Source organism: Cyprinus carpio, chromosome A7, assembly GCF_018340385.1.
Source record: "Cyprinus carpio isolate SPL01 chromosome A7, ASM1834038v1, whole genome shotgun sequence".
NCBI lineage: Eukaryota > Metazoa > Chordata > Actinopteri > Cypriniformes > Cyprinidae > Cyprinus > Cyprinus carpio.
Window position 1 is genome coordinate 35,759,199 of NC_056578.1, and position 27,624 is coordinate 35,786,822.

Genomic DNA, 27,624 nt, shown 5'->3' on the forward strand with positions numbered 1-27,624 from the left:
AGGGTAACCCCTCCCCTTGCACACTTTCTTTTGTGTTTATTCCAAATCTGGCTAGACCTTTGTGATGTTTGCCAGGGATAGCACTGTGGTTTGTCAAGCTCAGAAAGAAAGACTCAACCCCCTGAAACCCCCTCTTCTACCTCCAAAAATATTTAACAATATTCAAACAGAGCTCAGAACTATTCACTGGGGAAGTTTTCTACTGCAGCAGATTTTCTCCAAAATACCCTACTTCATGGTCCATGAGGAGATGTGATATTAAGGAGAATTCTGTGCATGCTGGAGGTAACTATGCCTGCAGAGCATAAGGTCTTGATGTGCATGCCATGGCATATAAACTTTGAGCAGTGAACAGTGCATGTATTTATAATAGGAACTGTTAAATGTGTAGTTCACCCAGAACCATTTCCCCTTCTGTTGTTTTAAAGCTGTATATATTTCTTTCTCTCTCTTTTTTTAAACAGTTCAAAACAATGTTAATTTTTTTATTTATTTGTCTTATAGTGTCTATATATATATATATAATTGTCTATATATATATATATATATATATATATATATATATATATATATATATATATATATATATATATATATATAATTGTCTATATATATAAGAAATTTGAAATTTTTGGGTAAACTATCCCTTTAACTGTTAATATTTATGGATCATTGGTTGCATGTTTTAAATGAATTAAAAGGGAAATAGGTTGCACATTCTGTTTGCAAATTATATAATAACTTTCAAGGGGGTCTGCTATTTAAAAAGGTTTTTAGATTTGAACTAAAAGACAAAACATTTTAAGTTTTTGTTATATATCTGTGAGACTTAAATCTATAATAAAAGGATAATTAATAACAGTATCCTATTATTATATAGTATAATAAAGTTTTTATGTTTTGTCTAATAACAGTCTTTACAAAAAGGGCAGCCAGGAGAAAATACGCACCTTGACTTATTTAACTAAACGTGACTAAGCTATCATAATCTAATTTTTGTGGTCGCTGAAATATCAAATAAAATAATTATATATATATTTTAAATACATAAACTCCCCAACATTTTGTTTTGACTTTCTATGCGGACTCAAGCTTTAATTGGGGGGGTCAAATACTCCATAATTTACACCCAAATTAGATTAATTTTCCAAATAATACACTGGTTTATGTAAAAACGTATCACTAGCTTCTTGCTGCGTCTCACAGTGTTCTACTCACAGGGAAGGGGAAAATGTTCTATGGTGCGGCTAAATGGTGGTGAATTTTGGGATCATAACACCTAGTCCTATCATGCAAACTTCCCATTGTTATGTTTATTGTATGAACATCATCTGGATATCATGAAAAAAAAAACTGAAAAACTTCAATAAAAGGCTTGATAAGACACAAAAATCTTAACACTGCTGAGAAAAATTATTCTTTTTAACTGGTCTCATGGTAGCATCTAAAGAGAGGCAAAGGCAAATTTTGGAAAATGTGTGTTTAGTGGAATTTTTCAGGTTACTTTAATTTCCTGCATCCAGTGGCATGTTCACTTGCGTCTCTGCAGTAGGCCTATATCATTGTTTTAAAGAAGTTTTGACCCCAGTTTCAACCCCATTCTCTCTGTCTCCATTAAACCTGCTGTTAATAAATGGTTTGACTGCCATATTTGTCTTGATGAGCGCTACATATGACAAACTAAGCACTAAAAATTGTTTCCATTGGAGGACTGCACAGGACTTCTCTCCATCCAGCACTATCCTCCATAGCACTGACTTTAGGGTTTACAATAGCAGCTGAGCTGTTTAATGTAGTGCAGGGAATTATGTTGAAGGATAGAGTGTTGTTTGACTTATGACTGAAAGGCAAACCGAGTAGTTTAGCTTAGAGTGACTTGAGTGACCACATCTGGACAGTGTTTCAGCCCAGCTAGATGACTTTGTGTGTTCATGCACATCTAGTTGGGGACACCATGACAAATGGTCCTTGAAGGCTGTGAAAGTTGCCTGATGCCGTAGATGGGAGCTACAGGAATCCCACCATAAACCCAGCATGTCCTGAAATGATTCATAAGTTCCATCTTTTGTGGAAAGATAGTGGGAAGTTCCTGGAGTTCCTGCCAAATGCAGCGATTGATGAATTAACTGAATATATATATTCCAATACCGTTCACTCTCACTGACAGTCTCTCCAGAGACCATCATTAGCTCAGCCAGTCCACCGTGTATACAATGGAATCACATTTGTACCCAAGAGAGCACATATGCCTTCAGTGGTATCTCCCTCTCCCAGGAGAGAAGGAGGCACCATCTGCTGGTAAGGCTACACCATTGTGTACAGAGATAGGATAGTGCTTAGGGGTGGGATGGGGCCATTTAATATTAGGCAATAGGTTAGCAAAAAAAAAAAAAAAAAGTTTAAAGGAACGGATGTCTGGTAAGGATTCTGAATTTGGTTATTTTATTAAAATCCAATTGTATATGGGTTAACAAACTGACATTTTTTTATATTTTTTGTAAGACTGTATATACTGCATGTAGGCCATAAAACAAAGTGCATTTTAGGTAGGCTAATGTAGTAAACATTAAACTGACATTAAAATAAATGTATTTATTTTAATGTGTTTATTTTTGCAGTTGATATAAATCTATCTATCTTATCTGAGCTGAGAGAGAGAGAGAGAGAGAGAGAGAGAGAGAGAGAGAGAGAGAGAGAGAGAGAGAGAGAGAGAGAGAGAGAGAGAGAGAGAGAGAGAGAGAGAGAGACGCCGGTGGCTGGTTGTGGTGGAAGTGTGTTTGTGACTGAACATCAGAAGAGAGCAGGCGGATGATCCACCGTGTGATCTGTGTAGGCAGAATGGAGGTCTATCCTCCCGAAAGTGAAAGGATGATGGAGGCTTGGCTTGACGACAACCTAGAGTTCGCATATTCTTATTTTGTACGAAAGGCTTCTCGGTAAGTTCAAAGGCGCAGATTGCTAGTTCAGTTTAAAGACGTAACTTTGTCCTAAAGAGGCTGTACGGACTATCCGTTTGCTGCAGCTGCGCAACCCAGCATTGCATGTTCTCATCAGCGCCAAATATTTGCCTTCAATTCAACTTTAACTTTAGCTGTTTTACCCTTTTTGTTGTTTGTAAAGGAATGTGTCAGTATTAAGTGTTTTTTTTTTTTTTTTTTTTTTTTTTTTTTATTAATGAACTCCTATGTAAACATAATTGGGAACTTGAAATAGTTTATTAGAGAGGAATTATGTCTGAGACTGTGTGGAGCCTATCATTTCACATTGTACGGGTGTTTTTATTTGACATATGCCCATCATTGACATCATCAGCTTCCCAGAATTGATATACACAGCTATGATGTATAGCCTACTCATTGCTTACACTGTGTAATCAATACCAACTTTTATATATTGAAGTGATCGATATATTGATTTGATTCAATGTTTTTATGCACTTTAATGCAGATCTTAAACAAATAAGTTGCCTTAACCCATATTGCCAAAAACCAAAAGTGATTTAGAATTAGATTGAGACTAAGATTTGTACAAATTCTACCAAACCTACTGTGTGTAGCACCTACTACTCTGCCCTCTGGGAATTGGAATTGGTTATTGATTGATTGATTGATTTTAAGTTGAGTTTTATTTGCTTTTAATCAATTATATTTCAGTCTAACACCAGTCCAACCTTTTGTTTAATTATTAATTAATTAATTAATTTATTTATTTATTTATTGCCACTGAAAAACAACACGTGCAAATCCTATCTTTTTGATTGTCTGGGATATTTTAAGACTGCTTAGCATGAGTTACCTTAGATGGGGAAGTTACTAATTTTAGGAAATGGTTGGTTGGTGTCTCTTCAAAGGGAATGTTATTTATTTAAACTATTCTAGCCAAGGACAATTTAGGTTGAGTCCACTGAGACTATAGTGGAGTTTGAACATCCTACCCGATTAAACAACATTTCATTGAAAACATTTGTTATAGGTTATTATAATGCTTTCATTGTAGTGTTAGTTTAAGAAAAGCCAGTCTATTAGTTTTGTTATGAAAGATTTGGAAATAATCTATCAGCAAATGTTATGATTGTGGGTTGTTATATACTCCAATGGTTTCCGTTTGAGCTGCTAAACTCAATGTCCCATTCAACTTTTAATGATAACTTTGAGAATGTAACATAGAACCATTGTAACAGTTCATTACATAGATGGGTCAAACAAACTGCGCATAAAACCTACTTCTCTACACTGCTGTTTTATCTTGCTAGGCCAACTGTTGGTAGATGTGTTGAAACAGATTTTCTAGATGAGTAGCAGACACAGTATAGGAGGAAGCCATATGGCATCGGTGGGAATAGAAGTCCCACCTTTCAATTAAAAGAGCATTTTTATTGAGTTTGTTTACTGTATACATGCATGGACACTAATTTGATCAGCCTGAAAGATACTGGCTAATTTATGAGGGCATATTTTAGAAGCTGACCTTGTATGACTGTTACCTACAAAATAGCTGCCTGGTTGCATTACCAAGATAAATACCAAGTGACCTGACTTTGAGAGTCATTAGGTATAATCAAATTTACCAAATCAGACTGGGTAATTACTGAAATTCAGTTTTGTATTTGTAATTTGTTTGTGTTAAGAAACTGCTGAGCTAATGTCTTTTGTTATATTTTTCTTTTTAAGGGAAATGGTCAATGCTTGGTTTGCTGAGCGTGTCCACTCCATTCAGCCATCTAGGGAAGGATCAAAAGCCCCGGAAGAACCTTTATCAGCCCTCCATCAAACTGATGCACCATCTCCAAGTCCAGCTCCATCCACCCCTACACGAAAGATCTCTGCATCTGAGTTTGATAGGCCGCTTCGCCCCATTGTTGTGAAAGACGCTGAGGGTTCGCTTACTTTTCTTAGTGATACAGAAAGGGTGCAGATGCCACTTCCTCCACCCCAGCGGCCTGGCTTAGGCAATGGGACAGATGAGGGTATTATGAATTCAGGAGTTCACGAATATGGGGACCGCTGTGCTCGTCTGCTGGAGCTTGTACGTGATGTTTCAAGTCACTTGGACCTTACTGCCCTCTGCCACAAGATCTTCTTACACACTCATGAGTTGATAGCTGCAGATCGCTATTCGTTTTTCTTGGTTGGAGAGGACAGTTCAAACAGGAAGTTCTTGGTTAGCCGACTCTTTGATGTTGCAGAAGGATCCACTCTTGAGGAGGCTTCCAACAGTGGTATTCGCCTAGAATGGAACAAAGGAATTGTGGGATATGTGGCAGCCACTGGAAAGCCTCTGAACATCAAGAATGCATATGAGGTGAGCCTTTGTGTGATTTCACCTGCTGTTTGCCATTCCAGTGTTTTATTCCTTAAAGACTCAAATAAGAATACCTAAATTTGTTGATAATTGCCTTTAAGAAAGCTTTAAGAAAAATGTAAAATTTTGACATTTTTAAATGCATTCAATTAACCTGAATAACAAATTGAAAAACTAAATAGAAAATATTGGTATACATCAACAAAAATCATGAAAACAACTGAGCTCTTCTTGTAATAAGGCTTGTTTGTACATTTATTTGCCCACATTGAAAAAAAGTGCTAATAATCCAGTAAAAATTTATATATGACATAATACACACTCTTGTTTGTATTTTGAGGTATTTGTGTCTTAACAAGATGGTCCAGTCCTTCCAGAAGTCCAGAATTTCAAATCTGTGTTTCTTCCCTCAAATTGCATCATCGCCCTTTGAACTTATAATGACACTGTGGATAGACAACCCTTTGGATTTACCTTCTTAACTCAATAATTAGACACAGGATTTCAGACAGCAATTTTATTAATGCATTCTCCTCTTATCTCATTCCTCTGTATTACTTTGTCATGTGCAGGAAACACCTTGGTTTCAGAGACTGAAATAAAATTTACTGCTTTACAATACCCTCCTAACACTAATAAAGTCTCTCCTTAGAAGCGCAATTTAGGCTATGTCTCTTAAGGCCTTTGATTAGATTTAAATGTTGTTATGCAATTCGGTTGCTAACCAACAGTTTGTATAATGATAGCAGGTATTTTTAGCTCTTTGTAATTTAGTTTAATTGTGCTTCCCTCAGTTCTACAGAGAGAGGGAAAAGGAAAAAGAGGTAAAGAGAAAGATAGTGAGAACGAGAAAGAAAAAAAGATTAAAATTAAGATCTTAATCTTTAACAGGATGTGTCTTATAACACTAAAATGGAGATTGTTTGGAATGAAATTCAAGTGTTTAATGGTCTTCTGAGACTTGTTTCATATGAACATTCAAGTAATAATTCAGCAGTCACCACCAACACCATTTAAAACATCATGATAATGTTTTTGAATATCAGAACAGGGTAAAATTAAGAAAGAACATAGGTCCTCATGGTGCCATTAAACATTATCTGTCAACATATTTGTTTACTTGAAGTATATCATTTCTGTGCGTAACGGAGCCAAACAGAACTGGAGTTGCTTGAGTGTTGCAGGAGCTCCCCAGACGTACACAGCTGGAAATCTGCCATCTGTGCTCAGGGACACAGTTGTTTCTGAGCCACAAGAAATGAAGAATAAAATGACGTCATGACAGTGTTGATAGGCTGAGTGGTATGATATCACAATAAAATAAAGTCCCAAGGCATTCTAACCAAGCATACCATACTCTGCGGTTTGAACGGTCCGGCAAAGCTCAACACTGAGTAAACAAATGCAATATATTTGAGATTATTTATTTATTTATATTGGGTGAACTATTCCTTTTACTTTTTTGTGTCTTTTTTTTGTGTTTGTGTCTAGGTTGCATTTCTAGGGTGCATAAGAAGAAAAAACTATTGAATTGAATAAAAATAAATAAATAAATAAATAAAAACTACATTGTATACATATTGCAAGCAAGTCCTAATTAATTAGAATGCTGGATACATGGGAATTGTGGTTTATTTTTTTTTCTCCTTCAGGATCCACGTTTTAATGCAGAAGTGGACCAAATTACAGGATATAAGACACAGAGCATCTTGTGTTTGCCCATCAAAAACCACAGAGAAGAAGTGAGTGATGAATTTAAACATAAACAATGTCTGATCTGCTATACAGTATTTGCAATATGTACTATCAAAACTTGACTGCTATATCTTATTAATGCTTAAAGGTTGTTGGCGTAGCACAAGCAATCAATAAAAGGTGTGGAGAGAACAGTGCCTTCACAGAACAGGATGAGAGGGTGAAAACTTTTGCACATTTAGTTTTATAGTTATTTTATAGTTTCTGTCATTTTATTATAATAATGTTTCTTTTTCATCTCAACAGGACTTTTCTTCATACCTGGCTTTCTCTGGCATAGTGCTACACAATGCACAGCTCTATGAGACATCACAGCTGGAGAACAGGCGAAACCAGGTATTTTTCCACATTTTAGTAAGAATTATTTTTGTATAGGTGTGCGTTAAACAGTAACTTGGCTATAAGCAGTGATCATTTTTCGGGTTGTTTTGTAGGTGTTATTGGATCTGGCTAGTCTGATCTTCGAGGAGCAGCAGTCTTTGGAGGTCTTACTGAGAAAAACTGTGGCCACTATCTTGTCTTTCATGCAGGCCCAAGAATGCACTGTCTTCATTTCTGACAGGGAAACAGCTGTAAGACCAAAATATTGCATCACATTTATTTCACTAAAACTTCACCAAAAAAAAACAAAAAAAAAAACAACCTGTGTGTGATCATAAAACTTGGGAATACCAAGCATGTTTTGCATTTCGTTGGTGTCACCAAGATATTGGCTATCCAAAATATCCCTTTAGAATGCTTGAAAAAATTTAAACTTGGGCTGCAAACAGCATGCCTTTTTGAAATCTGTATTTTTAGCAAATTACAAAAAAAAAAAAAAAACCTTGTAGTTGAGACTAGATGTTCTAAAAGACAATTTAGTATAGCAGCTTTTATCACTGGAGGCATATTGAGAACATTGGGACCACAGCATGCAATATTTTTGAAAGAGGGGCTTTGAGGTGTTTGGTGGGGGAGCTAATTTAAGGCAGGTTTACAACAAAGATTCAGGACGAGATGAGCAGATGGTTACTACTTGAAAAAGATTATGGTTTGCAATGTTCTAAAACAGTGGCTCAAACAAAAACAAATCAAAACACTGAGAAAGCGCAACTTTTCTTTTACATTTTACCCCAATAAGATTGTGTTTTTTTTTTTTTTTTTTTTATCGTTTGTCAGGTCTAATGTGCAGCATTTAGACAATATAAAAGAGAGGCTGTGTTGGATATTTCCATAGCTGAGTGAGAGAGTTCAGAAACACTTGCTTCCTTTATAGCAGACTCCCTAGCAGAGAACTTAACTTAAATTTCTTCCTTATTTGCCTCTGCCAAAGAAATATGGCAAGAAATACACATGCAAAATACCAGATATTTCAAATTAAATTTTCTGAAAGAAATACCAGTGCTTGCAAAGCAGCAAAACAACAATGTTTAACATGTTTAACAAGTTTTGCAATAGGTAAGCTTAGGTTTTTGGCTTTATGCTGCATCACAGGAGCCTTAAACTTGGCTGTGGCAATCAGCTCTTGTTTTATGTCAGCAATACACAATCATATAACATGACACTGCATTTGCAGCATAAAGGCGGCTATAGATAAACAGATGCAAAAAGGACAACACCAGTCACAATTCAATAGCAAAAAAAAAAAAAAAAAGTTGCTTGAATGAGTTGCTTTATTCAAAGCAACTTACACTGCATTTAATCCATGCAGTTTAGGAATCAAACCAATTACCTTGGTGTTGATGGCACCACTCTGTACTGTTTGAGTTATAGGAATACACAATCACACATCTGTATGCAAGTCTTACAATGATGTCATTGTTAAGGCCCTTTCACACCAACATTATATTCAAATGAAGCTTGAGAGAGGGAAAAAAAAAAGACAAAAACTGATTAAAAAGTAAAAAAAAAAATCTAAGGAAATTCAATACATTGCACAAAGTAATTTGTTAGGTTGGTTTATAAGTATTTCGCTTCATGTTTGAATTAAAACCCCACAAATGCCTAATTGTCTGAATTAATTAAAATTATTTCATTTTCAATTATGTTGAGGTAGAATCGTTAATATGAATGTGGCAAGTTAAGCCACACAAAAACTATTACTTTTAAGGTAGTTCTTCTTAGGCACCTGGGTGAATTTGAGAGGGCCAGACTTTATATCCACTAAAATGTCTTTGGAGCCATTAGGTTAAAATTTAAAGTTAGTACTAAGAAAAATTTGAGCATCATAGTCTTGTGGCAGTCTGTTTACTTTTCAGAGGATCTGAGTCCTGGCTTCTGGTCCTTTCCTGATCCCATTCCCCTTTCTCTTCTTCTTTGTTTTCTCCTATCTGGTTTCTGTAACTGTCCTTTCTAAATGAAGGCAAAAATCTTTATTTAGTATTTAATATGTACAAACAGCACTAATACATACAAAATACAAAGGAACTAGTTTCTACATTGAGATGTTTATGCTGTCTAGATAGGTGAGTTGTTTTGATGAAGGTGACATCATAGAAAAAGATATTTTCAGAGGGAATTCTGTTTTTGAGATGTGTATCATAATTCAGAGGTCATTTGTTGACCTAGAAACCTAGTTCTGCATACTTTGTTCATAGGAAAATCTCTGGATTTCCTCATCTTGACACAGGTTTTTTATAGTCTTTGGAAGTTGCACCATAGTCCAGATATGAAGTAGAAAGAAAGCTTGTTAATTTGATTAATTCATTTTCCAGGTCACAGTCATAGTGAGTGTTATGGAAAGAGATTAACCATTGTGAAAAACTGATGTCTACGATCAACTAGTCTTCCTATCTGAGGCAGGTTTCACCTCTTGAACTGCATTCGAATGGCACCTTATTTTATTAAGACACTGTCCTTCTAGTGTCTTTAAATTTGGAAAGAGCAGCAATTGCAAGAGAAAGACAAGTTTGTCAACAAACTTATATTCAGCATCTGTTATGTGGTCTGGCATGTGGAAATTAACTTAAATTGGATTTCTCCTTGTTCATTGCACAGGTCCATTGTGAATGTTTTTGTTCTGACTGATTGCAGAATTCTTTTCTCATTGAACCATGCTCCATAACTATTTACTTGTCATGAGCAGAAAATTCTAACCCTTCCAAAAATGAACAAACACAGGCATATTAAACTATGTGACTGCAGATATTCAATGTTAAGTTTACACAGGCAGCCAGACATTAATAGCATTAAAAAGCCTCAGAAATACTGGCTTACCTCTGTGTTAAACCTCCTCGAAATTTACCTCTGTGAGTGAAACTGCAAAGTAATTACTGTTCTGCTTATGTTACAGAACACATTCTCCAGTGTGTTTCACATGGAATATGAGGAGCTTGCAGGATCCTTGGACTTCCCAAACAGGTGGGGTTATCATAAAAAAGAAGCTAATGTAATGCAAGACAAAGTCCCTCTGTTCTTAAAAACAAAATGTCTGTGCAATAACACTAACAAGTTCATCTGCCTAGTATAGTAGTTCCACTGCTTAAGAAAGTATGTGGCTGATGATACACAGGGCAACTTTTTGAGCAATGTTGCCAGGCACAAGGCCCACCATGACTGAACTAAAGGACCAGATAGACATTTGTTATCCATTTTCAATGTGAAAGTGCCAAAGCAACATTGCTCAAAAAAGTTGCCTAGCAAAATTGCTCAAAAAGTTGCCCCGTGTATCATCAGCCACCTGCTGGAAACCTAATTATCCAGCCTGTTTCTGGTGTTCTTTGACAAATGTGTTTTGATGAAACCTTAAGTCTTGTCAGTAAACACAAGATAAATAAAATAGGTGTGGACGTGTTGTTGTGAAGGTGGTCATATGCAAATGTCTACTACAGTATGACCTCAAAATGTGGAGGAAGTGGAAAATTAGTAACTTTGGCAGCTTGGGTTCAACAAATGCTCTCTTTGTACGAGGTGTAAAATTGTGAGGTTTAAAACTTACTATATTTTTATAGTATAATGACCTTATCGGTATATCAACTCATACTCATGCCATAGCCATAGAGGTTAGGAAAAACATTAGAATAAGTAAACTGTGACAGAAATGTTATTTTGGGTGAACTATTCCTTTAGCATGGTTTCTGTTTACGAAACCTTTTGCTACATTGTTTATTATCATCATTTTATTAGCAATGCTGCACACCAAATGAGATACATTTTAATTACTTGTAGTGAAGTTATCAGCAGGAGTGCTTAAACTTTTTTTCCTGTCTTTTACAGAGAATGTGATGTCAACAAGATTAACTATATGTATGCCCAGTATGTCAAGAACACTATGGAGCCATTGAACATGGCAGATGTCACTAAAGACCAGAGATTTCCATGGACAGTAAGTACTCTGGACAGGAAAGTCAATTGGCATAGGGTAATCCCACTCTGGGATGCCCATGCTTCTGGGACTTCCCAGAGCTCTAATTCATTCAGACATTCACTTCCCCCATTTTGTGCTATGATCTGTCCCTTTTCCCAAAGCTGCTTTAAACTGATTTTATTTGACATCTCTTCATTGCATTTCTTTTTAAAAAGTGAAAATCTACAATCCTCAAACTGTCAAATCAAGAGTCTACTGTGCACTCCAATAAGGAATGGGAAGAAAGACAAAGTGATAGGTATGTGTGTGTTTTTTTTTATATTTAATTTTATACAATCTGAACTATCAGTCATAATTGCTGCTGAAATATTTTATGTACAACTTTAACATTTTAAAAAGTAATTATTAGTGGTGCTTACTAAGACAAACATTCATATTACAATTGCTCATATGAAAAAAAAAATACCTTAAAGGGATACTTACCCCCATGTCGTTCCAAACACGTAAAAGCTTTGTTCCTCTTCAGAACACATTTTAAGATATTTTGGATGAAAACCGAGAGGCTTGTGACTGTCCCATTGACTTCCAAGTAAATTGCACTGTCAAGGTCCAGAAAAGTATGAAAGACATCATCAGAATAGTCCATCTGCCATCAGTGGTTCAACCGTAACGTTATAAAGTGACGAGAATACTTTTTGCATGTGAAGAAAACAAAAATAACGACTTTATTCAACAATTTATCTCCTCTGTGTCTCTCCGCATCACCGTAGCGCCTGTAAAAATTGTTTGCTTTTATAGCTCTTCACCATATAGAACTATTTACCGGCTCCGGGTACTGACCCACCAAAGACTGTCCGATTAGAGACGAAACGAAGATGCACTTGTTTTTTATAAAACTAACCCATTTATTGTCACCACTCAACAGACTGTTTGGTCGTGGCTGTGGTTTTTCTACAAAATGAAACAGTGACATAAACATGAATATACATAATATACATGATAATAGTAAAAAATATTATAACAAACTGTCTATAACAGCACAATAGATAAAGCTTAGTAATTAAACATGAACATTATTTGCCAAAGACATGTAGAATACAAGGCAGGCTGTAATTCGCATCTTATAAGCAGTGCACAGCTGTTACTTGACACCTTATTAGAGCCGTGCCGCTTGTGAAGCGCCACTCTGTATGAGCTACGAGAGCGCATGCGCTAAGAAAGTTATGTTTTAACAGTAAACCCGTTAGATATAAGAAATGCAGCGAACCCGTTTCAAACGGGAACTTAACTCGTACTAATAACAACAAATGTTACTCTAGCACTCACTAGATATGTATATAAGCATATAAACAACAGGGTTACAATGTTCACAATGTTACACGCTGATTATAAATGCACGCATACACATATAGATATCGTCACCTCATGGACGTAATAACTTTTATACAAAGGTGAATAAGTCTCTCATCGACTATATAATTAGTGATTCAAACTTACTTTTGCATTCACGCACAACACTTTGTCCAAAAGGCGATCTTTAAACAGTCCAAAAACAATGATGTTGCAGAAACTTAAGCGTCCGACCCCGTATCCCACTGCACTGAACTTCAATCTCTGTCAGGGCGGGGGGTCATGTGGTCAAGGTTTCTGGACGCTGATTGGCTCAGGTGAAGTGGTCTGTGTATGTATGTGTCTCAACATGTAGAAGGAGAGATTTAAGATAGAGGTTAGAATAATAAAAACCCATAGCCTTTTTTACAGCCGCCCCCAGATTTCCATAAGGAAATATGTACTTATACAAAAAGGCTTATTTTATTGGTTGAATTTACAATTACTTTAATCAGGAATGGCAGGTAATTGTATAAGGCGTGCGACTGGTCTAGTGTAAGCCTTTTCTCCCACCTGAACTTTGGCTGTCCTCACTCTGGTGTCAGCTCCAGGGTATACTTCCGACACCTTCCCCACAGGCCAGAGAGCTCTGGGTAGCTGCGGGTCAATAATCAGCACCATAGTGCCAACCTGGATGTCTGGAGTATTCTTGTGCCATTTTTGACGACCTTGAAGACCAGGGAGGTAGAATTTGATATAATGTCTCCAAAATTGGTCCGCAAGGATTTGGCTGTGGCGCCATCGACGCCGACTGATCAGTTCCGACTGCGGGTATACTGTCAGGGGGAGTGATGCATCCGGCCGCCCCATTAGGAGACAATTTGGGGTAATAGGGTCAGGATCGGAAGCATTACTTGATGTATATCCCAGTGGTTTGGAGTTCAAAATTCCCTCAATTTCTACCAGCACGGTGTGAAGGACCTCGAAGGTTACTGATTGAGTTCCTAGAGTGACCATCAGTGCGTTTTTCAAAGAGCGAATTTCTCGCTCCCAACAGCCTCCAAAGTGTGGTGAATTAGGCGGATTGAATTGGAATTCGATTTGCTGTTTGGCCAATTGTCTCTGCAGATCTGGGCCAAGAGCTGTAAAAGCTTCCCTTAGCTCTCTCTCACCTCCTCTGAAGTCCGTGCCTTGGTCTGACAAAAGTTCATGGGGTTTTCCTCGTCTAGCCATGAACCGCCTGAGGGCCATAAGGAAGGAGTCAGTTTCCAGACTGTGGAGGATGTCGATGTATACTGCTCTGGTGGTGAGGCATTTGAATATTATTCCCCATTTCTTCTCACTGCGCCGACCCGTTCTGATAGTATAAGGACCGAAGCAGTCCACGCCAGTGGAGTAAAAGGCGGGCTTAAAAAGACGCAGTCTGGCTGGGGGAAGGTCTGCCATCTTAGGTACCTCTGGTTTTTTTCTCCATTTCTGACACTGCACACACTCTCGTTGCAAACGCTTGATGGCCTCTCTTCCTCGCAGAACCCAGTATTTACGGCGGAGTTCAGCGAACACTCTCTCAGGACCTGAATGACAAAGTTTAGAATCGCAACTTTAGATGATAAGTTTCGTGATGGGGTGCCTTGGATCCAGTACAATGGGGTGCATGTTGTCGGGCTCCAGGTAGGGACTATGTCGTAAACGTCCGCCGACTCTGATTAATTGGGATTTTCCATCGAGTTCAGGGGCGAGTGCTCTTAGTCGGCTATTGCACGCAAGTGGTTTACCATTCCTCAGTTGCTCTAAGTCTGATGGGAAACATTCCTTCTGTGCTTGCTGCAAAACACTAATCTCAGCTTTTCTGTAGTCACTAGCTGTGAGATTACTATCGGTAGACCCTTGAAGAGCTGTGAACTCGATTAGCTCCTCGAGAGTCTTGAACTGACTGAAATCAGAATATGTGAAGCATACTAGAGAGCAGGTACCAACCTTACGAAGTTCATTATTGTCTAGTTCCTTCGAACTGGGGCATTCAGGCCAAAGATTGGGTGAATCTTTCAGAAAGAGTGGTCCTCGGTACCAGTGACTTTCCGAGCCGAGCTCACAAAGACTCCTTCCCCGAGTGATGTCATCAGCTGGATTGCTTGTGGAGGGTACATATCGCCAGCTATTTTTCTCTGTGAGATCCTGGATCTCTGCGACTCGAGTCCCCACAAATACTTTGAACCGGCATGAGTCGGATTGTAACCATGTTAGGACAGTGGTTGAGTCTGTCCACAAGATTGTTTGGCGTATGGGTAGATTCAACTCGGTTTGGAGTACTTTGGCAAGTTGAGCTCCAGTCAGTGCAGCGCATAATTCGAGTCGGGGAATAGATTGTTGTTTTCTTGGTGCTACACGGGATCTGGCTGTTAGGAAAGCCACCTCCGTTTGCCCATGTTGGTCCTCTGTTCGAAGATATGCTACGGAGCCATACGCACGCTCGGAGGCATCACAGAAAACATGAATGTCTCTTACGCTCGTTGCTGTGTCTTTGATGGGGCTACAGTAACACCGAGGAAGAACGATATTTTGTAGGGCTGGTAGCTCCTCCTCCCACTTAGTCCAAGTTTGTAACAGATCTGCAGGCAAGTGTGGATCATCCCAGTCCCGTTTTTTATCCCACAGGTGTTGTACAATGATCTTGGCGCGAGTGGTATACGGGATGAGGTAACCTAACGGGTCGTACTGGCTGGCCAGCACTCTATATATGTTGCGCATGGTGGTCTCACAACTGTCCTTAACACGGTATTTGTAGGAGATTGTGTCAGACCGATGGTTCCAGAGGAGCCCCAATGTCGATTCATGGATGTCCGTTCGGCCTTGCGAAATCCAGAGTTTCTGCACTGTCTGATATGGATTGTGGGGCAGGTGACTTATCGTTGAAGGGGCATTGCTGGACCACTGCCTCAACTCAAAGCCTCCATCTGCCAGCAGGTTCCTGATTCTGTCCACAAAGCATTTTGCCTCTTCTGCTGAAGTGAAGCTTTGTAAGCAGTTGTCTACATAAAAGGATTTCAGCACAGAATTACGGACATCATCTCCGGGCTGGCTATGATCAAGGGCATGTTTTTGGAGTGCAAAGACAGCGCAGCAGGGGCTACAGGTGGTGCCGAAAGGGAGGACCTGCCATTCGTACACACTGGGTAGTTCCTGTGTGTTAAGATCTCTCCAGAGAAAGCGCAAGAGTGGTTTGTCTTCTGGGAGCAGTCTAACTTGGTGAAACATCCCCTGGATGTCGCTGCTGACTGCCACCGAATGTTCCCTGAATCGGAGTAACACAGCAAGTAGGGATGGCCCCAGTACTGGCCCTGGGAGTAGAAGCTCATTCAGGTTTTGTCCATGATACTGGAACGAGCAGTTGAAAACTATCCTGTTTTTCCCATTGTGTTGCACCATGTGATGTGGGATGTACCAGGAGCCAGATGTGTCTGTCACAGCATCTTGAGGTAAATTGTTAACATATCCTGCTTGTACCAGTTTTGCAATCTCTGTTGTATAAGCGGCTGCTTGCTGTGGATTTCTGGCCAGTCTCCTTTCAGTGGCCCTCAGCTGCGATAAGACGGCTTCTTTAGGTGCTTTTAGTTCAGTCATGTTCTTGACACGCAGGAGAGGGGTTGCATATCGTTTGACACCCTCCACTTCAACTCTTATTGTCTTCCTTTCCAGAAGTTCCACCGCCTCTTGGTCCTGCTTGGATCTGATGCACATCTTTTCGTTACGCCAGGGTAGTAAGTCCATCTGCCATAATTTCTCTACTTGCCTGTAGAGATCAGCTTCCGGGAACGAGACTGAAGTGAAGAGACAGTGTTGTTCAGTAATGTCCTTCCGTAAGTGTTGGATTGGACCCTGTAATGTCCAGCCAAGACGTGTCTTTATGGCAGCTGGTCCCCCTGGAGGCCCTAGCCTAACTGGTTCCACAGGAGTGATTAGATGGGGATAATCCGACCCAATGAGCAATACAGGACAGACCGCTTCAAAGTCATGCAGTGGAAGTCCTTTAAGGTGCTGATATCTCTCCCTCAGAGTGTTCACTGGGTGTGAATGTTCTGCTAAGCTTAGCTGTTGAGCAGTGAAAGCACCTTTGATGTGATACCTTTTAGTCGGCTGAGCAATTGGTGAGATCACAAATGAGACTGCTGCTCCTCTGAGAACTTGTAGCTCCTGCCTGATTGTTCTGAGTGGGAGATCTTCAGGCTGACCTCTGAGCCCCAACTGCTGAGCTGCACTATGGAGGAGGATAGTTCTCTCTGATCCATCATCCTGGATTGCGTATGCATTTAACCTTCTCTTGCCATTTCTGAGAATCACTTTGCTGATTTTAAGTAGAACCTTCCTGCTGGTAGGCGGTTTATGAATCAGGAGAATCTCATTCATGGTATTGAATAGACAGCTGTTGGTATCAACAGTTTCATCCTGAACAAGCCTTGGATTTTCTGGCTTCCCAGCACTGATGTCATGCAGAGCCATAAGGTGTCGACTGCTGCACTGTCTGCAGCGCATCTTCAGGTTACATTCTGCAGACTTATGAGTTCTGCCACAACGCCAGCATCTATTGTTGTCTTTGACCCAGCCTCGTTTTTGATCCTTAGTAAGCTGTTTGAAGTTGCTGCAGTTATTGAGGGAGTGCTTACTGTTGTCACAGTAGGGGCAGTAGGGTCTCAGAGAACTCCTAGATGGTGGAGTAAATGGTGTAGACTCAGGAATCGCCTTCTCAGTACCCAGAAAAATTGTGGTGCTTTTAGTGGCTGGCTTAGGGTCTCTGAAAGTCTCTTTTGTTCGTGTCGAGGGCCCTTTGCGCTGATTGCTTACAAACCTTGTAGTGTCCTCTTGAACTTCAATTTCAAACTCCAGCCATTCTGCAAGATCCAGAAGAGTAGGGATGGGTACACGATGTGGATGCGCAAACCTCCGAAACCCTGATCTCGGGTCGTGGGGAAGCTTCCCAAGCAGCCGAGACACATGAGAACCACACTGTAACTCGAAAGTGCCCTTCCTGCCTAATTGTTCCAGCATGCCCACCAGTGAACGGACTTTAAGAGCAAAAAGACGAAAAGCCTTCTGATCTCCACTAGCTATACTTGGGCCATCCATTAACTCTGCAATGCGCTGGAGAGCCAGTTGATGTGGCTGGCCATACTGTTGGTCTAAAGCAGCCATTGTCCTTGTGTAAGGATGTTGAGAATGGCAGTATGAGTCAGCGATTAGCAAAGCCTCCTCTAACTTCAGATGGTCCGTCAGTATCTGAAATTTGAACCTTTCCGTCGCATTAGCTGGGAGGACATTCTCCAAAGCAATTTTCAGCCTTGAGAACTCTCTTGGGTTGGGGTGTATGAAGTCAGGGATCGTAGGAGTTGGACCTCGATACATCAATTCTTGCTCAGGCGGAGGTGATGGAGTAAGTGACCGGCATAGTATTTGTGGATGCCTGTCAGTGTCTTGAGAGTCCCTATATGGCGAATTGGAAGGGTCCTGTCTATGGGAATAGTGCACGTCAGATCTCTGACCCGTTTGTGGCATATAATGGTAGGAGGAGCTCAGTTTGGTAAGGGGGGTGGATACTGGATTTGGGCTTCGAAATTTGTTCTCAGTCTGATGCTCCATTTGTAGTCTGTGGCGTTGAGCTGGTACAGGTTTGCTACTCATTTCCACAGAACGTGCCTGTGGCTGGACACGTGGTGCAGGTATAGGACGACTGGAGCTATGCTGCCTTGGAGGGGGCAACAGGTGAAGGTGGCTGATTTCCTGGACATTGTTGATCCATCTGAATTTGTAGCTGCTTCATCTGTTGCTTGAGCTGAGAAAGCTCCTTTACGTATTGGTCATTTGCGTTCTGGAATGTGTTTCTTTCCTGCTGTATTATTTGCAGGGCTATGTGGAGATCCTTATTCTCTCTCCTTATGATGTCTGATGCAGATTCATGCTCGTCGCCAGACCACTGTAGCGGACTGTCTACTTCATAACCTGGTAACAATGGAGTAAAGCCAGTTGCGCCTTCCTCTGCTTCGTCGCCTCCAGCCAGTCTGGTTGAATGGATGAGTGGTGACATGGGTTGTGTAACAGGCTTAGGGAGGGTGAATCCAGTGAGATCATACTCATCATAACGTGCGGGAAGGACTGTCTGCCTCCTGACGCGCACAATTGGCTCATCCTCTGAATGTTGTGACATCTTCTATCTCTCTGGCAAGTCCAGGATCCGGCTCGAAGGACCATGTAAAAATTGTTTGCTTTTATAGCTCTTCACCATATAGAACTATTTACCGGCTCCGGGTACTGACCCACCAAAGACTGTCCGATTAGAGACGAAACGAAGATGCACTTGTTTTTTATAAAACTAACCCATTTATTGTCACCACTCAACAGACTGTTTGGTCGTGGCTGTGGTTTTTCTACAAAATGAAACAGGGACATAAACATGAATATACATAATATACATGATAATAGTAAAAAATATTATAACAAACTGTCTATAACAGCACAATAGATAAAGCTTAGTAATTAAACATGAACATTATTTGCCAAAGACATGTAGAATACAAGGCAGGCTGTAATTCGCATCTTATAAGCAGTGCACAGCTGTAACTTGACACCTTATTAGAGCCGTGCCGCTTGTGAAGCGCCACTCTGTATGAGCTACGAGAGCGCATGCGCTAAGAAAGTTATGTTTATAACAGTAAACCCGTTAGATATAAAGAAATGCAGCGAACCGTTTCAAACGGGAACTTAACTCGTACTAATAACAACAAATGTTACTCTAGCACTCACTAGATATGTATATAAGCATATAAACAACAGGGTTACAATGTTCACAATGTTACACGCTGATTATAAATGCACGCATACACATATAGATATCGTCACCTCATGGACGTAATAACTTTTATACAAAGGTGAATAAGTCTCTCATCGACTATATAATTAGTGATTCAAACTTACTTTTGCATTCACCCACAACACTTTGTCCAAAAGGCGATCTTTAAACAGTCCAAAAACAATGATGTTGCAGAAACTTAAGCGTCCGACCCCCGTATCCCACTGCACTGAACTTCAATCTCTGTCAGGGCGGGGGGTCATGTGATCAAGGTTTCTGGACGCTGATTGGCTCAGGTGAAGTGGTCTGTGTATGTATGTGTCTCAACATGTAGAAGGAGAGATTTAAGATAGAGGTTAGAATAATAAAAACCCATAGCCTTTTTTACAGCGCCATTTTGGAGAATATCCGCTGAACGTAAACTCCAAAATGGCACTACAGTGATGCAAAGAGATAAATTGTTGAATAAAGCACCCAAGACACATTTCATTCAGAATGCATAAAATATAGTTTAAATAGCATATATGTGAAAATAGTGAATTTCAACTCAAAAAGTAATTCTACTATTTTATCATTTCTCATGTATTTTTAACTGACATCATGAAGTTGCTAAACAATGATCCTCGTTGTGGTGCTGGTCAAAACCCTATAATGAAAGTCTGAATTTATTAGAATAATTTAGGCGGTCATTTTCTTTAGAGTTTGAAGGGTTTATATCTTCTATTGTATGCTCCATGAGCCATTCAGGTTCCAAGGCTTTCTGTTTTTTAATTGATTAATTTATCTCTTTTTTATCATTCTCTACAAATACAATAGAGGTTAATTAAGTTGAGACTCATCTGATAGACCAAGTTGATACTTATTCACCCTCATTTATCCCAAACTCATATGAATGTATTGCTTTCTTTCTTGAATTCAAAAGGTAAATTTATAAAGAAGCACCTGGACAATTTTTTCCATGTAATAAAAGTAAATGGAGAATTGATATTTTCAAATACTGACACATATTTGCACACACACATATATATATATATATATATATATATATATATATATATATATATATATATAATATTTTTTTTTTTTTTTTTTGGCCTCTGAATGCAGGTGTCTGCCAGTTGGTCAATAAGATAGATGAAGCTTCAGGGGAAGTAAAAGCCTTTAATAGGAACGATGAGCAGTTTCTAGAGGCCTTTGCTATCTTTTGTGGGCTGGGGATCCAGAACACACAGATGTACGAAGCAGTGGAAAGAGCAATGGCCAAGCAAGAGGTCACACTTGAGGTGAGTGTGATTTCATACATTTAATAAATAATAATAATAATAAAATGCTATAATAAAATAAATTATGGCAGCTAACATTAGCAAATTCCTTCAGTCAAATATATGTTTTATCATTTTATAAAACCCCTTTGTGGGTGGTGTTAATATATGCTATTCAAGATTGTGACTATCTCAAGATTGAGATCGCTGGATCTCTGAAAATAATGCAGTTTTCCAGCTTATTGTTAATAAATGCTCTTTTTTGACTGAGAAAGACAATTTGATTTTTAGTTTTTATAATATTTTAAACTCATATTTTAAAAGATGTAGGATTTTTTACCACCTTTTATCTGCTGCTACACATAGGCTCATGGCTGATATCCCCCCACTCCTCTATTTTCTTTCATCCTACCATTCTGGAGCTGTCACAGTCAGAAGCCCTGGTGGCATGCTGTCTCATGTCTCCTCAATGGCTGCACTCCACATCAGGCGTTCTCATTTGTCATAATCCTCACTTCACATCATCCATCGCCCAGCACTATTAAAAAAAAAAAGAAAGAAAGAAAAAAAGATGCAGGAAGCTGTTTTCAGAATTAAAAATAAAGTAGTACACAGCTACTTAAATACTGTAGTATGCACTATTGTCACCTGATCTCAGTTGTGTATGTTTTATTCTGCTTCCAGTTATTGTCTCAGAAAAAGGTTTATTTAGAATTTTTTTGTCCTCTTTTTATGTAAATGTCAGTTCAGTCAAATCAAATCAAATCATGTTCTGGTTGTATATAGGATGTTCTGGCAAATTGTAGTCCCAAAAGCATACTTAACATGTGCAATGTCTTTGTAGTATACTTTCTATAAGTTAACATATTATGCCATTCAAAACATAAACTTCGCAATCCCATTAACATAATGTGGCTGTGTTTGCATATTACGCAGGTCCTGTCTTATCATGCCTCGGCTGTAGAGGAAGAGACGCGGGCACTCCAGGTAACTGTGGTAAATTACAATTTCTCATCATATCATATCGAAATGTCCCCCATCATTTTGAATGTGTTATTCAAACCATGATGTTGTAAGGATTACTTTTTCCTTAAATATCAATTTATGAATAAAATATTTCAAATATGAAATCGGATTGGATGAGCCATGTTTAAAGCCATTGTTATATAGCTGATATAAACATACCGGCATTCTATAATATAGTCACAGATATGACGTGAAACACCTGTTCACCATTTCACTGTGCAATACCGATAGCAAATTGTTGTATATCAACATTCTCTTTATGGATTATACAGTATATTCTTACTGGGGGAAGGATGGCACTTATTGAATTTGATTAGTAAAACAGTGTTTTAATGAATATTTTTGTCCTTAAAATCTTAATCGTGTTGTAAAAGTTTTACTAATGTAAAAAGATAGTAACAGGCCATCTGCAACAGATATGATAGGAAATACCTGTTCACTTTGCTATACTGTGTATAATACTGTGCAGCACCCATAGAAAAATTGTTATTATTAACTTATAAAGGAATGTGTCTTGTAGCAGTTGGCACTTAATGAAGCTTTGTAAAAAAAAAAAATTATAATATAGGTTTATAAAACCAATAAGCACTTTGAGACCTTGAGATCCTTTATTTTGTGAATGTAATGTGGCTAAAGGTGTTACATGTACTTCAACGTGCAAATTGCTGGGAAGTAGTTAGCTTAAAATTAGCAAACCTGCTAAATGAATTACATTTTCAGTAACACAAATTGGGAAACAGCTTTACTGCCAGGCAAGCCTGAAAATCAGTGTGCTTTCCTGCCTGAACATTTATTTCATATGTTGGCAAGTTTAATTCATTTAAGATATTAGCCCTATAATTTAGTTAGCTAGCTAGTAGTTTAGAAGCTATATTTCAAAAGAGTAACATATGTGTATCATTGTAGCTCGACAAGCTGCCGTTTCAAAGTAGTTTGCAGTGGTCATGCCTATCAATTCCCAAACTCAATGGTTTTATTATTCAACATTTGTCTTGTATCATATCACTTTTAAAATGCTTTGTGTTGTTTTACGAAAACCTCGTTTACATGCTAAAATTGCTTCAATTGAGTCTTCTACGTAGCGTTTGTAAAGAAAACAGGAATTTCCTATCTTCAGCCACCCTCAGGGAATTTTCCAGAGAGCACAGGTTGCTTGGATACAGCACTCTCAGCTGTCAATATGGAAATCCTGCTCTGATTAGGCCTGTGAGAGTAATCAGGCAATTAAGACATGGACAGAGGCAGAATTTCTGCTTCAATTGAGAGTCATTTGTTTGTTATTAACTCCAATTACTTTTATGATGCTAAGGTCAGCATGCAGATTTACCACCGTTTGCATAATTCAATATGCATGTAAAAACACCTAAACATATGCTTAATTTTGAGTATGATGGAAAAGAATATTAACCACTAATATGTATCTATTTTATAATTTAGTAATAACTGTAGTTAATCGTGAACAGACAAAGCTATATGAAAATTATGTTATCGCTGCAGGTGATTGTGGTTTCTGTTTCCCTACTTAAGCACATAAAAACAACAGGATAGAGGAAGAGAGACATTGTTTATGGGCTCTGCATTATGCTATGAACCTGTTGTTTTCAGCACAAGAAGACAAATCAAGTGCAGCACAGCTAAATGCTCACCCTGCACACTGCAATATGCTGATCGCAACTCATTGATTATTTATGCCTGACAGACAGTGATCTCTTTCCTTTCAGTTTGGTTGTCTGTTGAGTGAGTGAATTAGTGTGATTTTACAGATGTGTGTGAATTAGTGTGATTTTACAGATATGTGTGTGTGTGTGTGTGTGTGTGTGTGTGTGTGTGTGTGTGTGTGTGTGTGTCTGTGTTTACATATTAGCACAGCTCTGTATGTGAGCAACTGTTTGTTTGTGAAAATAATGTTTTTGAGTTTTAAAATGTCATATCTGCCTGTCCTAACTTCACAGGCGGCTATGATTCCCTCTGCTCAATCTCTCAGACTGCTGGACTTCAGCTTCAGTGATTTTGACCTGACAGATGCTGAGACGACCCAAGCAACCATCCGCATGTTTGTGGACCTCAAGCTTGTACAGAATTTTCAGATGAAGTACAAGGTACCTGCTTAGACTCTGTTGTTAAGTTAGTTCATTTACCATTTGTCATTTATTTTATTTGTTAGTAGTTGTGCTATGTATTATTTCTTATTCCTGGGGTTAGGTGTTTGTACAAACCCATAAGCCTCATTACTAAACTAAAACTCTTAACTCTTCCCATAAGTTTGTCTTGAATAATATGTCAAATCATGTTTTAATGTGGTGAGGTGTGCTAATTCTTTTCTAAAAGATCAGGCTTACTATTTTCACTGGATGATAAAATGAATGAAAAACAGATGAATAGACTTACACTGAAAATCAACAGCCATATATAGAGACCCAAATGTCAAAGAGACTTGGGTATTGGGAATGAGCTCATGTGACATGTGTCAAGTAGAAACAACCTAGAAAGCACCCATAACACTCTAACAACTGTGTCATGGACTAAATATCCCCTCTGAACACCTTAACAACTTCAGAACATCTTGGCAGCTGACAAAAGCATTATGTCATGGTGCATTTCTTCAGAAAAAAAAAAAAAAAAACACCCGTGAACTCATTACATTATTATTACTGTTTCATTGTGTTTATTTTATAGAACCTTGCCAGATTTACTTTTAAACAATTTTCACTCTGACAGTGCTAGTAAATTTCACAAATAATTACAAAGAAACTAACACGTTGATTTAAACATTTAATTTTTAAGTATAAAGATAGAAAACACAATTTTCTTTTAAAAATCTGCTCTAGTAATCTATTTCCAACTTCAAAAAAAAATTATATATATTTATACATATGTTTTTTTAAACATATGTAATAACTATGTTTATAACATCTAACTCTGCACACTTAGAACACTTAACTTTGTTCCACATCATGCCTAACAATGCCCTTAGCGGTTCTAAAATCACTGCAAACCACTGATTATGCCATGACACCTCAGCAACCACATAACAGTGCTAAAATCCAATCAGAGAACCTTAGCAATCACATAACATAGCCACTGTGCTCTGGCAAGTACCCACAAAACCTGAGTTTTCTTCTATACTTAAAGGGATAATACCTTTAATTTTGGGTGGAGTAGCATTTAAACATATTTTGTTCATATTTTGTTTATCTTTCATTGATGATAACATAGCTGAAGAGTTTTGTAATTTTGCAGCCAGAAGTTGAGCAAAAGCAATCTGTTTGCTCAATTATAAATAAATGTTGCAAATAACTCGGCGGAAGCCATTCAATAAACCCTCACAAAGAAGAAAATGAAGAGCAGTCCTCTTTCTCCTGCAGTTTGAACTGTAATTGCCAGATCAGGTTCAGCTGACTGTTAAAGCAAAACATCAGGCTTCACTCTGTGTTTGACCCGCTGCAACAAGCTCCTTTTATGGCCTTCATTGTTAGGAGACGTATCTTCCTGGCAGGACATGAAGTCTCCCTTTTTTATTGGTTTTCTAGGTGTGACTTAACTCTGACTGAGTGAATGAAACCAGGTCTACTAGAGCAGGGGTTTTCAACCTGTGGGGGCACCAGGGAGGCGCCGGCACCTGTCAAGGGGGGTGCAAGCATCTGTTAATTCAGAGGCATACCCTCTAGTAGCCTATTTATGAATACAAGCTAGCAAATCTTAAACCATCCGATAGGGGGCAATCTGATTAGTCCCATTGCTAATCAGTCGACAGTTAGAGCAGAGTCGGCTCGAGTGTCAGTCATGCTTATTGACAGTGTAAGATGATTTATGGTTAGCTGTGTTGGGAATCCAACCACGGATTGGCATGTTGCTATCAGAAACAGGCTCAGCCATCACACTGAATCAGGTAGTATATTTATTATCAGGTTATATATTTGTTTCATTATAAATATGCACACTATACCACCGGGGGCAGTCCTAAACCCTTTTAGTGTGTCCGAAAAGGTTAAAAACCCTGTTCTAGAGGCCACCACAGTACAGAGCCCTGATCAATCACAGGCTGCTCTGATAATATACATATCACATGCCAACAGAACATAGCACAAAGGCATACATTTCAGATATATACATAACAGATATTATATTGGAGAAATTAATTACTTAGTGTTTCAGTACTGTGTAAAGAATTAGTATCTTTAAAAGTTGTCTCTAGTCAAATTTTACACATTTTAAATGTAAACCACTTTATATATTTTAAACCTAAATAAATGAATGGCACTTTTGACCAAGAATGTCAGTGACACTGTGTGTACAGTCACTGAGCACACTCACATGATATGAAGTCACCAGTCATCAGTGGCCTAGTAAAGAGATCACCTGATTTGTTGAGATCACCTGAATTTATTTGGCTACTGATTTTATCTGGGTAACCCTTATATTTTTGGATGCTTTCAGTTTCAGAATTAAATAATCTTGGTTTTTAAATACGTTTGTGAATATATTTTTAGCAATAAAAAATAAATGGCCTGTGATGGACTAGCTATCTGCTACCAGAGACGCTGGAATAGGCTCCACTGTTCCTGTGATCCTACAGAGGCTAAGCTGCTTGGACAGTGGATGGCTGGATGAAAATAATCATAACAGAACTATCACAGAGCATTGACTTTGGAAAGAATCAGTTTTCCATGATGATGTCCAACAACAAATATATATACAGTACAGGTCAAAAGTTTGGAAACATTACTATTTTTAATGTTTTTGAAAGAAGTTTCTTCTGCTAATCAAGCCTGCATTTATTTGATCAAAAATACAGAAAAAAATGTAATATTGTGATATATAATTACAATTTAAAATAATTGTTTTTAAATTTATTATACTTTAAATTATTATTTATTTCTGTGATGCAAAGCTGAATTTTTAGGATCATTATCACATGATCCTTTAGAAATCATTCTAATATGATGATTCATTATCAAAGTTGGAAACAGTTCTGCTGCTTAATATTTTTTTCAGAACGTGATACTTTTTTAGGATACTTTGATGAATAAAAAGTAAAAAAAAAAAAAAGAAGCTATGTTTTTAAAATATAAATATTTTGTAATAACAATATACACTACTGGTCAGTAATTTGGGGTCAGTAATTTTTTTTCTTTCTTTCTTTTTTTTAAAAAATAAAATCAATACTTTTATTCAGCAAGGATGTGTTAAATTGATAAAAAGTGATAGTAAAGAAAGTATATTATTAGAATATATATTATTAGAATTTTTTTTTTTTTGAATAAATGCAGTTCTTTTTAACCATTTTCTTTATTCATCAAATATATTAGACAGCAGAACTGTTTCCAACACTCATAATAAATCAGAATATTTAGAATGATTTCTAAATGATCATGTGATAGACTGAATGTTACATGTGACACTGAAGGCTGGAGTAATGATGCTGAAAATTCAGCTTTGCATCACAGTAATACATTTTTTTTTAAGTATATTCAAATAGAAAACTAATATTTTAAGTTGTAATAATATTTCACAATATTACTGTTTTTTTCTGTATTTTTGATCAAATAAATGCAGGCTTGATGAGCAAAAGAGACTTCTTTCAAAAACATTAAAAATAGTAATGTTTCCAAACTTTTGACCTGTACTGTATATGAAATAATGGAATGGAAAAAAAAAATACATTTACTTAATAAAATATTGGGTTTCAAGTTAACATAATATGGCAATCTATGAGACTTTATTATTCATACTATTTCCGATTTCTTTGTGATTTCAGATACTACATTAAATAGAAATGTGAGTTTTAGTCCAAATCCCACCTCAACATCATGTTTCATTCAGAGTGA

At 37.9% G+C, this 27,624-nt stretch overlaps 1 protein-coding gene across 1 annotated transcript in view; it reads left to right on the forward strand.

Moving 5' to 3' along the window:
- Window positions 1-2,736: 2,736 nt before the first annotated feature.
- Window positions 2,737-27,624, forward strand: part of LOC109053548 (cGMP-specific 3',5'-cyclic phosphodiesterase-like) — a 33,634-nt gene continuing 8,746 nt past the window's right edge. Inside the window, exons 1-12 of the mRNA XM_042760970.1 lie at window positions 2,737-2,936; window positions 4,671-5,301; window positions 6,954-7,043; window positions 7,145-7,216; window positions 7,303-7,392; window positions 7,491-7,628; window positions 10,328-10,395; window positions 11,251-11,359; window positions 11,555-11,639; window positions 20,616-20,791; window positions 21,707-21,766; window positions 23,749-23,895. Coding sequence (XP_042616904.1) covers window positions 2,809-2,936; window positions 4,671-5,301; window positions 6,954-7,043; window positions 7,145-7,216; window positions 7,303-7,392; window positions 7,491-7,628; window positions 10,328-10,395; window positions 11,251-11,359; window positions 11,555-11,639; window positions 20,616-20,791; window positions 21,707-21,766; window positions 23,749-23,895 — 1,794 coding nt within the window. The 5' untranslated portion in view covers window positions 2,737-2,808. The remainder of the gene's footprint in view (window positions 2,937-4,670; window positions 5,302-6,953; window positions 7,044-7,144; window positions 7,217-7,302; window positions 7,393-7,490; window positions 7,629-10,327; window positions 10,396-11,250; window positions 11,360-11,554; window positions 11,640-20,615; window positions 20,792-21,706; window positions 21,767-23,748; window positions 23,896-27,624) is intronic.